General features: G+C 38.8%; 4 protein-coding genes across 4 annotated transcripts; 2 read left to right on the top strand and 2 right to left on the bottom strand.

Moving 5' to 3' along the window:
• Positions 1-387: 387 nt before the first annotated feature.
• PCOAH_00049970 (Diphthamide synthesis protein) lies at positions 388-1,860 on the top strand (the record flags this gene model as incomplete). Its single annotated transcript, XM_020061779.1, has 1 exon — positions 388-1,860. The coding sequence occupies one exon, from the start codon at positions 388-390 to the stop codon at positions 1,858-1,860; it is 1,473 nt and encodes a 490-aa protein (XP_019917317.1).
• Positions 1,861-3,765: 1,905 nt separating this feature from the next.
• PCOAH_00049960 (DNAJ) lies at positions 3,766-5,256 on the top strand (the record flags this gene model as incomplete). The annotated part of the gene is made up of 3 exons (XM_020061778.1): positions 3,766-4,558; positions 4,734-4,993; positions 5,161-5,256. The coding sequence occupies 3 exons, from the start codon at positions 3,766-3,768 to the stop codon at positions 5,254-5,256; spliced, it is 1,149 nt and encodes a 382-aa protein (XP_019917214.1).
• Positions 5,257-5,559: 303 nt separating this feature from the next.
• On the bottom strand, positions 5,560-8,262 carry PCOAH_00049950 (Uncharacterized protein; the record flags this gene model as incomplete). Its single annotated transcript, XM_020061777.1, has 11 exons — positions 5,560-5,618; positions 5,732-5,764; positions 5,944-6,074; positions 6,260-6,341; positions 6,491-6,595; positions 6,752-6,800; positions 6,978-7,027; positions 7,259-7,349; positions 7,491-7,547; positions 7,769-7,861; positions 8,117-8,262. The coding sequence occupies 11 exons, from the start codon at positions 8,126-8,128 to the stop codon at positions 5,560-5,562; spliced, it is 762 nt and encodes a 253-aa protein (XP_019917157.1).
• Positions 8,263-9,965: 1,703 nt separating this feature from the next.
• Positions 9,966-11,558, bottom strand: PCOAH_00049940 (Uncharacterized protein; the record flags this gene model as incomplete). Its single annotated transcript, XM_020061776.1, has 2 exons — positions 9,966-11,312; positions 11,466-11,558. The coding sequence occupies 2 exons, from the start codon at positions 11,556-11,558 to the stop codon at positions 9,966-9,968; spliced, it is 1,440 nt and encodes a 479-aa protein (XP_019917420.1).
• Between the last annotated feature and the right edge of the window lie 2,652 nt (positions 11,559-14,210).

The raw sequence follows: 14,210 nt of genomic DNA, 5'->3' as shown, positions 1-14,210 counted from the left end.
TCTTTTGGGCGAACGGCTAAAGAGAAAAAAAAAATATATATATTTTTCCCCCTGTTCATTTTTTCCTTCTCCCCTCCCTGCGGGACTTTCTTCCTTCTGATGGGAATAGTCATATATGTAACCTGACGCTGACCCACGTAGGAAACACGTGCTGATGCATGGACGATTCTACTTGTGCCCACCGGAAGGACGCATCGCCGCAAATTGTAAAACGCAACAGTTGTATTTTCCATTTTAGATATGGCGACTTTGCAGGCATCCCGAAGTAGTATACCATGCGTATATGCATCACATAATAAGTGGAAATTCAATCCCATTTGAGGAGTCTGCCTTCCCCGAAGTTTCCCCCCCACGCGTGTACGTAATATCTCTACCTATACAAAAAAGATGAACCAAATTAGGGAGAAGAACGAAACTTTCGAAGAAAAGAAGGAGAGGAAGAAAATCCACTGCGCCATCCCGAAATTTATATTGAACAATGAGCTGCTGCAGAAGGCTATCAAGAAGTGCTTCCCAGAAAATTACAATTTCGAAATATATAAATGCATTGATATTATCCTAAAGGAAAAATTTAAGAACATCGTGCTACAGTTACCGGAGGGGTTGTTAATTTGGGGATTGTACATTTCTGAGATTTTATACTTTTTTTGTGACTGTGTGGAAGACGTTATTATCCTGGGGGACGTCACCTATGGTGGATGTTGTATTGATGATTACACAAGTGAGAAGCTGAACTGTGATTTGATCATTCATTATGGGCATTCCTGTTTGGTTCCCTTGACTGTAACAAAAATAAGATGTATTTACGTCTTTGTAGATATAAAATTAAACTCTTCCCATTTGGTGGAGACGATAAAAAAAAATTTCAAAAAGAGTGACATTGTTTTGCTCCTTGGTACAATACAATTTTCCTGCCTTGTACACAATGTGCATAGCATTTTAAAGAAAGAAAATTATTTTGACCTTTTCCTGCCCATCCCACAAGTGCTTCCTTTAACCAAGGGAGAGGTACTCGGATGCACTTCCCCCAATTTGTACCGCTTTCTCTATGAGCACGTTGTGAGGAAAGGAGAAGGGGGGCTGATTGCGGAGAACGAGGTGGAGCCCAGACAAAATGGCCGCTCATCAGGCGGGGAAGCAGAAGGAGAGAAATACCCCTCTGGGGATATCCCCCCAAAGGATGACAAAGACAGCCATCACAGTGAACAATTCATCATAAACGAGTGCAAACAATTTTTACAAAAAAACCAAGTCAAAATTGTCTTCATAGCAGATGGGAGGTTTCATTTGGAAAGCCTAATGATACACAACCCTGATTTCTCCTTCTATCGATACAATCCATTTAACAAAATAATAACAGAGGAAAAATATAACTACTCCCTTTTTCACGAGATACGAAAAAATGAAATAAAAAAATGCTCCAACTGTAGAAGTGTGTGCATTATTTTAAGTACTTTGGGAAGACAGGGAAATGTCAACATTTTACAAAACATTTTAAATCTTGTCAAGCAAAAAAATATATATTTTTTTATCCTTTTATTGTCCGAAATATTTAATGAAAAATTAGCCTTGTTTAAAAATGTCGATGTTTTTATACAAATAGGCTGTCCAAGGTTGTCCATCGACTGGGGGAATTACAACTCCAAACCTCTGTTAAATAGTTATGAAGCTTATGTTTTTTTGCAAGCAGTTAAATATAAAGAGATATACCCCATGGATTACTACGCCAACTTGGGGAACGTGTGGACCAATTACAATGCTGGGATTGGCAACACGAGTGAGAAAAATATGTCCATGCGGGAGATCATCCGTCGGCGCATTCAGCTACGCAAGAGCAAAATTAGCATTCGATATCAGTAGTGCGCAGTGGCAGGAAAAAGGGGGGGTTAACCTGTGTCCTCCACATGTGTGCTTTTTCATTAGTACTACTTCTGTCATTACGAAGATAATTTTTTCACGACTTTTTTTTGTGCATAATTGGCCCTTTTACGCGTTGTGAAATGCCAACCGAACTGCGTCATTTTTTTTTTTTTTTTTTTTCCACTCCAAGGGGCAAGTTAACACTCCTTGCATTAACTGTGAGACATGCCCACAACATGGAGGAACCAACAACATATGTCAAAGTATACCCCGTGTAAGAAGGCACACATGTCCTTGCGCGCGCGGTTTGAAGCCAATTTGAAACAATTTTGAAAAAGCCTTTTCATATATTTGAAGGAAAAGGCATCACGGGGGTTCCTAAAAACAGCCTTATAGTTTAACCTACATACATGGTTTCTACGATTTGACAAGCTTCTTCCTGTTGCATCTTCTACTATGACGTAGTTTTTCCGCCCGAACGCCTTCCACCTCCATTGTCAAAATATTTCATCTTGCTTTAATTTTAAAACAAAAAACACGTCGACATTTCGCCTTTTCTCCGCGAAAATTTGATGCGACATGCACTGTTACTCAGTTCGGGAGAAACGCAAAAGCGTTCTGGGAACCCTTCCACAATGCCGCGTAATCATACGCACGTATACATATGTATTATTATGGCTTTACGATCTACGTTTCAGGATTCATATTTTACGCTTTACTTGCGCATTGTTCATTTGGCACTTTCTGATGTGAAGAAATCGTGCGGGAGGAATGCTTCTTGCATTTTGCTTATCCGTTCATCTGTTCGTTCCATTTTTATAGGTGCTTTTGCGATTACATTGCGTTACACGAATGTAGCGTTTTTTTTTTTTTTTTTTTTTTTTTTTTTTTCCATTTTCCTCCACACTTCTGATGCATAAAAATAAAAAAAGTGAATGTGATCGAAAGAAAGATCCATCAAATATGCTGTTAATTAACATTTGTCAATTTTTTAATTTGTAATTTTGGCTGTATGATGTACATTTATGTAGCTTAGTTATCTACTGCAGTATTTTCTGCGATATATATATATTTTTTTTGTTTTAATCACAGAATTGATGTTTTGGCATATTCTCTTGCGAGGGAGTACTGTCATATGAGCATACTTGAAAATATTTGTATGAACAGTATGCCCATACTTTTTGCGCAATTTTTTTGTGCTGGCCCTTTGCGCTGGACGCTTGCATGGCCACCCGCGCAGAACCATTTTGCAGGGGCCCAATAGGATCTCCATAAGGATTCCTACTAACGCTACTTGCAGCTAGCTTCTCCTTCTCCAGTGTTCATTTGGTATGTCACGCGCACGATCAGCAGGCGGCCAACTTAACGAACGCCTAGCTCTATATTTTCCCTGCACCCCGTTTACAGTCCTCGTGCTTTGTGTTAGTATTTCCGGCGCTCTATTTGTACATATACAACATACGAGCGTGGAACGTTTGCCTAAAATGATCTGCCAGGTGGAACTTCTTAGTGAAGAAGACTTTTCCACCTTGAGGACTAACAGACGGGTGTAGGGTTATACGTGCGTGTATATACGTGTTTGTATAAGCCATTGAGTTGGCTGCGCAGATTCGCAAAATAGAAAAATACATTGATGTATAATTTTTGCACCAACCGAGTTGTGTGATTTTTGTCGCCCCGTTTTCGCACCATTCTGCGTTTCGTCATTTGTATGCTCCCTTTTGGGACCCCCCGTGGATGCGCATTTCAACCTAGTTGCTTGACCACCATCACTTTTGGAAGTGCTCACCTCTGTTGAGCTGTCAAAAGGTGTAACCGTATTGTAGCATTGTAACATTTCGGCGCAGCACCATTTTGGCGTAACACTCCTCAACCGAAGAACAAGCGCGACGCGCCCACCTCAAAATGGAGGAGATAATCATCCACATGATCATCATCGCGCCACTGACCAAGTGGTTAATAGGACCGAATAGGTCATGGAACAAAGGCAAGCGGGAGTACGGAGTGTACATAGCGCTACTGCTCCTCTTCTGTGTGGGCATATACGAACTGAGAAAAACGAACCAAAATTTGTACGAAGTTCTACAGTTAAACGCTTACGCATCGAAGACAGACATTCAACAGTCATTCAGAAAGTTATCCCGAGTGTACCATCCAGACAAGAACAAAGAAGCAGATTCATTCGAGCGGTTTAATAAAATAAGAGAAGCATACGAAATTCTATCAAATGAAAAGAAAAAATACATATATGACAGATTTGGAGATTTTGCTGGAAGCGAAATTACAAACTTTTTTTACGTAGAAATAATCATCATAGCGATATTTCAATTTGCCATTTCATTTATCTTTGGCTTTTTGTATACCTATGGAAAAGACAATGAAAAGTATCGAATTTTAATTTGTTTGTATATTGCTCTGAACTTTTGCATAGAGTTGGTGTTCAGATTTAGTCCCGAGAGTACACACTTCCTTTCGTTTCTTCCCATTTTTTGTCACTACACTCCTTTCGAGAGGATCCATTCTCTGAGGGTGTTAGTCCCCCTTGTGATGAATGCTATTCTACTGGTCGATGTTTACTTTATCGATGAAGACACGGATCTGTACGTATCTACCTTTTGCGAATATGTCTTTGAGAACAGCCAGAAAACTATAAAGAACATGGACGACGCGCTCATCTTTTGTGCGCGTTTGGTGGATGGTAAGGAAGGACATAACGCGCTAGTATCCCGGCGCGGTGAACAAGCGTGTTCGAAGAAGCAGGTGCACGCAAATGTGATGATTCGACAGAATGCGGTTACTTCGATGAGTACCTTTCCCTTATCGTTGTCTTCCCCTCTTCTCATTTCCATCCTTTTCTGTCCCCCCCCCTGCAGGCAAAGTGAACAAGGCGAACAACTACTCCTGGAGGGAAAAGGACCCCTACAGCGACATTGCCAACATTGAAGAACTGGAGGATGACGAAACGTATGACAAGAAGTGTGACAGAAGTGATCTGTTTTACAAGCTCCTATATAACGTGGTCGAAACGAGCAAAGAGGACGTGGAGCTGAAAATTCCCAAAAAGTCTCTCTGCCGTCGTTTCGATTGGTCCAGGTTGTACACGGAAAGCGTTATGGAGAAAAACACCGAGGAGGTGAGATTAAGCGAACGCACAAGTTGTGTAAACACACACATGGGGGGAAAAAAAAACAAACAAACCCCCTCGTTTACAGTTAACCGCGCATGTGCGTGTAAATTACTTTCCCGCACTGTGTGAACTCATTCCCATTTGCGCATTTTTCCTTTTTCCCCACTTTACAGAAAGACTTCGAACAGAGCAACGCGTCCAAGGGAATTTTATTTTCATCTCTGTTGTACTTTGCTGGTTTGATATCTCATTTGGTATCATCCAAGTGATTTGAAGAGGTGTGACCAGTGTGGTGCGTTCGTTTTGAATGTGCACATATGGCGTGTCAACGATGCACGAATTTGACTTTTTAATTTTTTCCCTTTTAACCCCCCCTTTTTGTTATTTCGTTGTTCCCAATTTTGCTGCGATTTACTCTGCTTTTTTTTTTTTTTTTTTTTTCGCATATTGCCTCTTCTTGAGGTTCCTTCAAATGCCTTTTTTTTTGTTCTTCATGCACAATTTTGGGAAATAGACACCAACTTGCTTCTCACTGTCTTCCTCTCTGTGTGCGCGCAACCCTGCTACACGCATCAGTTGTTTTCTTCCTTTTTATATTTATTTTCCAACGCTTCAACTAAATACTCCATTGCTGCAATTTTGCAAGGAAGGAAAGAAGGGAACACGCACAGAAAAGGTTATCACAAAGCGATTCTCAAAATGGAAACGTGAGACAACTCCGCCGTCTCTTCTGTTTTTCCTTACGGTCGCTGATGTTGCCTTCTGGTGAGGGTAAGTCTGAGGGGGCCAGAGTGGGGGAAAAAATGAAGTAGAATAAAATAAAATGAAAAAATGGAAGGAAAAAAAATGAACGCGAAATGGTAGCAACACGGCAAGGGTATGCCCGCCGGTGGCACATACAAATGTGCGCATATTTAATTGTACGCTCATGCGGATCACGTGCACATGCGACTTACTCAAGGACATCAAGATGAAATTCAGGTGGGACGGCAGGGACATGTCAAGCGACTTCAAGTTGGGGTTCAGAGCTCTGCTATTTATTAAGTCCATAATGTCGTACTTGTTCTGATACCCGGACGGCATGTGCCTGAGCGCATTACGGAAAAGGTGTTTCCCAGATGAGGATATGTAGGGAAGGGTTCTAATTGGTCCACAAATTGGCAGCGGCGGAGATGCTCATCCATAGGGCACATCGTCCGTACAAATGGGTATATAAAACACACACAAATGCAGGGCATTCGCGTCTTCATTTCTCTCCTGGTGGCTTATAACATTTTCAGTTCCTCGTAGGCCTCGGGTATTTCAAGCAATTTAGAAAAATTTTCCTTCACAAAAAAGTCCTTAAAGGAAATCGCTACCAATTCGGGGGGGAAAAAAAAAGAAAAAAAGGAGAAGTGCCATTTTTCATTTCATACAGAAGTGTACAAATGGAGGTATACTAATTAGGAAAACAAAATAGAGAAACATCTGAAGCATTTTTCTTTGCCCCTTGTGATGGCTTACCGTTTTTCGAGTCCGCGCCTAGCAAATTTCTATTGTGCGCAAATAGCAAGTCAGACAACCCGGTCGAGTAATCATTTTGGTTATACCTTCTTTTGCTCCCAATATCTGCAATAGGATGATAGAAAAAGGAACGAAGAGAGGACAGGCATATCAGGGTGCATTACTAGTTATGTATATAAGGCTCCTTGGAGGTACACACTTGTGAGTGCATCCCCCCTATCACAGCACACGTCGGAGGAGCAACCACAGCACAGGTCTCACCCTTGGACAATTCGTTTGCTATGATAGAGTTGAATTTCTTCACGAACACCTGCGCGGTGATGTTGCGATAGGAAAATGAAGTCCATGCGGTAAAAAATAAGTGCCCTTATGCAGCAAGATTAGGGACACTGTGCCAACTGGCTAACTGGCCAAATGTACCAATTAGGCCATGGAGAAAAAAATAATAATGCCTCCTTCTCCCCTAAGAATAAATGCTTTAACTTACTTCGTCCTTCGAATCATCATAGTCTTGCATCCAATAAAAAGACAGCTCTCCTGGAGGGAGAAAAAAGAAAAGGTAGGCATAAATTTATATGTATGTGCTAATAACCCCATAAAAACGCATCCAGTCGTTTAGACCGCTGAATTGGTATATATTTTGCGATTTTTTTGTTTTTCCCCCTATCATCCGTCCAACTAGGAAAGGAGGGGAGCTCAACCATACGTTTGGTATCTTGTCCCATTTGGAAGGGTAACCCATTTGGGTATATGCTAATGCTTTCTTACCTCGCAATTTGTTCCTGAGGAGATACACCCGCCCAGTTTTGCACTGCTCAACTCTTTCGAGGGATATGCTTTTGGTTAAAATCAAATTGTCCTAAATGTAATGGGATGGGACGGCACAGATGGTTAGCATGCTCATATAGGAGGTGGTGGAGTCTGCTGTTTCATTCAGCATGTTCAGGTAAAAAGTGTCTGCATTATTTTGTGGGCATATACTTTGGCCTCGAAAACATACCTCCACTTTGTTATTTTCCCTGTTGATCCACTGGAAGTTGTACAAATTGTCGCATATCTGTTTTTCATTTTTTCACAATAAAAATGGTTTGCCAGTTCATGGGGTGGAAAAAGAACAAAGAAAAAAAGGAAATAGTCAAATTGTGGAATTAATACAAGCGCATATTAGCAGACGGAGGAAGGGAAGATGCACGGACATCACTTTTATCACTGCTCGGCGTGACTCATAAAGAGAACTATAGCATACTGTCGAAAGTCCTTGCACAATTTTTCTTTTACCTTGTAGAGGACAAGTTTGCCCTTTCGGCTATCAGGCTTCACTGTCTTGCCATCATAGATACACTTCCCCGCATTTATTTCTAAGTGAATTTTCTAAGGCAAAAAAAAAAAAAAAAAATCATTAAATCGTGGGCACGCGCTTAGTACTTTTCCCCCTTGTCGATCACACATATACAGTTTAACAGGACGAACAGGGTGGGGAACAAAAAAACAAAGTTGAACAAACACAATATAGTTGCTTTTTTGTATATGTGTTTATCTTCTTGTGGGGACGGCACCAAGTACGGTCGCGTATGTATCCTCACAAATACAGTGAACTCCCAAATCGCTCGAGGCTGGCTCCCTTACCGCTGAATCCATTTTCGAGTTATCCTTCTTATCAAGATGAACATAAGTCCTTATTTGTTGAACCAAGTGTTATTCCAAAGGGGCGGAAATAAAAATAGGGCATTAACCCTTGTATGGATAAAAAGCAGAACGAGGCCAATCAACGTAAAAATTGTGAAATTGAACAAAATAACAATGAACTTAGAAAAAAATATAAACCTTTACTTTTCGGTGTACTTATACGTGATGCATATTATGTGTACTTAATTATGCGCGTATGTTCCATCGCTGTGCCCTATTTACGCCAGCAGAAAAGGGAGCGCTTTATATGTGCTTATTTTTCTTTTTCCCATTGTCCGCGGTGCATAGCCGAAACAATATAACCCACCCGCTTACGTCAAGTAACTGCACAAATTGCGGCATGTCCTCCCCTTTACAGTTCCTAAGTGAAGCATATCTGAACAATTGGTTACGCTGAAGGGAGAGAACGAAAGAGCAAGCTGATTTTCCTTCTCAAGAATGAGTTGCCCCTACGTCGATGCATTCAATGTGTAAATGGTTGTTCCCGGTATAAGGCATTATTAACGCCAAGATGGGGGTGTACGCACGTAAATATATGTGCATGTGTGTGAGTATGTTCTTTTTTACGTACTCCTTCATTTTAGTCCTCACACAATGGACATCCTCACATGCGGTACGCTAACAAATCCATAGTAACATATTACCCCCATTGGCTGCCTTTTCTATGGCAGCAAATTCGATAAAGTAGCCTTTGTTCCTTTTTTTTTTTTATTTCTCATGTGGAATGGCAACAAACGAAACAATACGTAGCAATAGCAAAGTAACGGAAAGAAAGAAAAAAAAGGAAAAAAGGAAAAAAAATTCACTTCCCGGCAAGGGACGAAGAGAGTTGTTCGCTCATATTCCGCTCGTCAAAAATTCCAATCGCTCGATTTGGAAGGTTTACCTCCCGTTGGTACACTAGACCATTTCCGTTCGATCGGTAGTTTTTTTTTTTTCCTCCATGCCGAATTTCCCATCATGCGTACAACAACGTGTGAACAGTGTTGAAAAAAAGAAGGATGCGTGACTGTGTGTGACGGAGATTGTTTAAGGTAGGGGAGCAGCGCGATGGAACAACGGCACAACAAACCATGTATGCACAAACACAAATGTAGTAGTCACGCATGTGTATACACACACAAGCGTGAATGAACTTAGGAGAATTTTTTTCTGTTTTTTTTTTTTTTTTTTTTTTTTTTCCGTGACGTTTGTGGGATAGTTGTTAAAGGAGGTCCGCGCTTTCACGATGGGTGTTCCATGGGTTTGTTCCAAACACACCAAATAGGGTGCACATCGCAAGGCGCACGTCGAAAGTTTGTTAACAAATTTGGGTTTAATTCTGCATATACGTAACATGCGGAAGATATCAAACAAATTTAACTTGACAAGAATGAAAAAATGAAAATGAAGTGTGGACAAAACAAAGGAGAAAAAAAAAATATGTGTATGGAGAAAGTAGAAAAAATATTTTTGCCATAGGGAGCAGTGAATGGCATAATTCGGGAAATACGAAAAAAAAACGAAAGGGCGCACCTATGTGTAGGTATATTTTCCTTTACACCTTTATTAGGAGATTCGAATTAACATTTTTTTTAGGGACATTGTATAGGATACTCTTAATTTGTTTAGTCATCGTCCTTATTTCTCGCGGCCCCTAATTCTTTTATATGTCTTCTCAAGCGTTTTATTTTTTTTAATTTCCGCTTGTAATAAAATACCATGGAACCATATCCACCACAAACCAAAGCAGCGGCCATAGTGGGCAGTAAGGAAGGTGTGAAATAGAGTTGAAATGTTAGTAGGAATACTAAAAATAACAGTGTGAAAGTGTTCCGAGCACATCAAGAGGGATAAATGCTCTGTACATGCTAAGAAAATTAAAAAGTTTTTGCGTCCCTTTTACTTTTCTGACTGGGTAATTTTGTTTTTCTCTCTCCTTAATGTCCAAATAACGTCTAATTTCTGACTCGACTTCAGTATCGATTTCCTTAAAGAACTTGCATAGGAATGGTATATGCTTGTATATTTTCTCCTTTACACTATTTCTCTTTTGAACATTTTTGAAACTCTTATAATATTTATGTTCTTTTGTAGGATGTTCATCTAGCATGGGTAAATGTACTCCTGCTTTTGCCTTTGCTCGTTCATGTCCATTATTTTCGTCCACTACATGGTAGAGATTCCCATAGGAATCGTAGTAATCCGTACCAGTATATTCACTCTTGCATGAGTAAGTGTTCGTGGACACGTCATCAGCATATTCATCATTTGGTTCATTAAAAATACTCTCCACACTGCCAAAGTTCGTAGACATGTCATGATCACGATCGTCATAATGATAATGATAATGATGACGATGATGATGATGATGGGGAACTGTGGTTTGTTGCTGTTGTTCTTCTTTAAAAATGCTTTCCATACTGCCAAAATTTGTAGATCGGTTATCATCACCATCAACATAATCATCATGGAAATGATCTCGTTCTTCAAAGAGACTTCCCATACTGCTACAATTTGTTGACAGGTCATCATCAACATAGTCATCGTCATAATAATGATGACGATGATGGGGAAATTTAGTCTGCTGTTCTGGAAAGAGACTTTCCACACTGCCAGTAAATGTGGATAGGTCATCATAATCATGGACGCAGTCATCATTAGAATTATTCAAGTTAAGGGACTTGTCTGATTGGTCAATTTTCTTTCTTGTGGGCCTATTCCTATTCGGATGGGTGAGAAACTTTCCTGCAGCATCTTTTCTATCGGAGGAGGAAAGTTTTTTTATGGCTTCTTCCCAATATGAACTAGGATTATTCATAAAATTCGACATACTTGGCACATTTGGTACGCCTGTTTTTTTTAAATTTTCATGATCAAGGATCATGTCGGAAAAAATCTGCGTGAATTCATTGCTGTGGAAGAGGTGTTTATATTGCTCTTTAAATCTTTCGTCGCGTACTAACTCGTTCAATCGTTTGCTAAACACATCAGCCCTGCTCTCATCAAGTGTGTCCAGTAGTTTATCCTCTAAGTTGGTATATATGGGTGGAGACTGCACCGTGATGGTCTCTCCGGTTAGTATTCTGCCCAATTGCACAGTTGGTACATTTTTTGGGTGGCATGTCGTGTCGAAGGATTTGTTAAAATTAGACAACTAAAAAGGTAAAGGTGAGGGGAATATGTAGCTATAATTTATAATGTAACCAGTGGGGGGTACCCACAAATGTGACACCCCATCAACATGCAAAAATAACATGTAACAACGTAGAAACCATTTTCGGAATTTCCTTTGCTGATTGACCCCCACCTCGAAAGAATATTTCTTCCAGGGGCAAACTAGTAAGAAAAAGATGAAAACCCCCATGGAAAGAACAAATCGTTTAATCGTTTTTTCCTTCATGTTTGGGGAAGGTTCAAAAAGGGTGGTTGTCCAAAGTAGTTAAACCATGGGGGTAGTTGGAAAGGGAAATTTTTTTTTTTTTTAGGGGAGAAAAAGATTTAATGTTAAAGCGCCCTAAGGGTAAATATATGAATAGAAGAAAAAATCAGGAGGACAAAACAAATAAAACATTATTTTAAGATATATTAATAGAATTATCCCCCATGGAGTAAGAACCTGTAAGGATGGTCAAGTTCAAATAATAGAAAATATTCATGTTAATAATATTCATGGAGAAAATAATAATGTAGAAAATACTCATGTATTATATATTGAATATTTAGTCCTTTGGGTAAAATAATTCCTTTAACATTCACTCATAAGGTTGATGAAATAATGGGATCATAAGAAATTTAAGTACATATGTCTCCTTGTTTCGTTTCGCCTTTTTCACATTGTACGTATGCTTATGAGATTCCTTCGCGTTGCATATACGCTGTACCGCGTAAACATTTTTTTATTCATTGACCATCCTTTTTTTTTTTTGACAGTATGCAACCGAATTATTATTCATTTTACTCTTAGATTTATGCATTTTTAATAAAATTAATATAATATTCTATGTTGTCAAAAAATATATTATTTAAAGGAATATATTTTTTCTGAAAAAAAGAAAAAATAAGTAAGGAAATAAAGTTGGTTTTTTTATTAAGGGGAAGGAAGCAATTTTTTTTTCCAATAAGTATCTGTGTGCTTTTCAAGAACCACCCAGTTATAATATAAAATTATAGAATAGTTCTCATGAGAAAATACCAAGATCATTTTTTTGAGGAGGAGAAAAAAAAATTAAAATACTTATATAAAACCTAACTCCAGGAGTAAGCAATAATTATATGCATTATAATAATTTCTAAATATATTAATATCTAAATATTTTAAAGTCCTTACACGGAAAAATTATTTTAATTAATATTAACAAATAGTAACCTATTTAGTGAGTGGCAAATCATAAAATAACCGCGTGTACATTTATTGCACTTATGCAGAATTTTCATAAAATACATTTCAAAGTTTAATGCATTTCTGGAAAAACAAGTCAAACTACCCAGGGGAAAGGGGAAAGTACATGGAGGCGTGAATATGCATAAATAAGAAATAATTAGTTAGAATTAATTAAAATTAGATAACATGAATTACTGCCACTACGTATATCTAAGTAGAATAATGAAAAAGCAGATTCTAATAAAATAACATTACACCTCATTATTTATAACTTTCTAAAGAACCCATCATAGGAAAGAAATAAATTATTAAGTACCGTACACTATACAATAAATGCGAATCCCACTATTTTGAAAAGAACAGCAGCATACCGTCCCACTGTCTCAAAATGATTCTGTAATAAATGATCCATATATACAATTTCCTTTATCATACACACACATATATATATTTTCTCTTCCATTTCGCTCTTATAGCTTTAGTGATATCTCTAATAGTTGCCCCTCTTTTTTTTTCTTCTATTCCCCCTTTTTGCATATTACATAACCATTGTGGTAATGCACTTTAACGTTTTGTATGGACATTTGTAATTTGGAGAAGATATTTTATGCTGTTCATAATTTAAAAAGAGCATATCATGGCAATTATATTGTTTAGGGAGGAGGATGTTGTACGCTAATTATAATTAGTGGGAAGTGGGAACATTACGTGCGACTGTAACCTATATTGTTCCGGTGATGACCTGGGGTATTATTATTTCTTCTTCCACTGGACTGTCTTGCATTGTATGCACCAGAGCGTAGTGTGGTGGAATCAACCACTGTTGCGGAGTCTAGTATGGAATCCGTTGTGGCGGAAGCTTCCGTTAATGTGTCGAATTCGTGTTCAGCTGATCTTTTCTTTCTTATTCTTCCTCCATTTCCAGAAGAGTGGTTACCAAACAAAGAAGACCATGGTTTATACTGAAAGAAAAAAAGGAAGGAAAGAAAGGAGGTCTAAGGAAGGAAGGGTTGTTAGGGATCTAAGGGGGAAGGAAAGGAAGGGGTGTGGAAGAAATGAGAGTGAAGGAAGTACGGTCTAATGTGGAAAGGAAGGGTCTAAGGAAAAGAGATCTAAGGTGGGAATGAGGTCTGAGGAAGGAATGTTCTAAGCAAGGAAAGGAGGAAAGGAAGAAAGGTAGTGTAAGGGGTGTATATTAGTTATACTGTTAATAATTTAGTTCTTTTTTTTTTAATTTGGTACTATTACTTTACTTACTTTATATAGTAGGAAGGGGAAAGCCGTCGCTGTTAATGTGCCAAAAATGGAAGAGATGGAAGAAGTGGTGGTGGCACCACGTACCGCTTCTTCTTTTGCTTTCGAGGCTGCTGTTTGTGCTTCGTCTGCTTCACGCTGCATCTTTTTTATTAGTACTTCCATCTCTTGATGGAGATTAGCTGTATCACAATGTATTGCATAGGTACTATTGAAGTCGGTACAATATGGTTTATCCTTATCAGCGCCCCCGTCCTCTTTGCAATTCTCTTTCATTTTTTGACATGCTGAGGAAAGTGTTTCCCAATAGTCTGACCACCCATCCGCACAAGAGACACTAGTCGTATTTAGTAAGATCGGTACATTCTTATAATCGTGGTAAAAATCGAATATGATTTTCATGTCTTTGAAAAGAGT

This window comes from Plasmodium coatneyi, chromosome 13 (assembly GCF_001680005.1).
Source record: "Plasmodium coatneyi strain Hackeri chromosome 13, complete sequence".
In the NCBI taxonomy this organism is placed as follows: Eukaryota; Apicomplexa; class Aconoidasida; order Haemosporida; family Plasmodiidae; genus Plasmodium; species Plasmodium coatneyi.
This window is presented reverse-complemented; position numbering and strand designations above follow the sequence as displayed.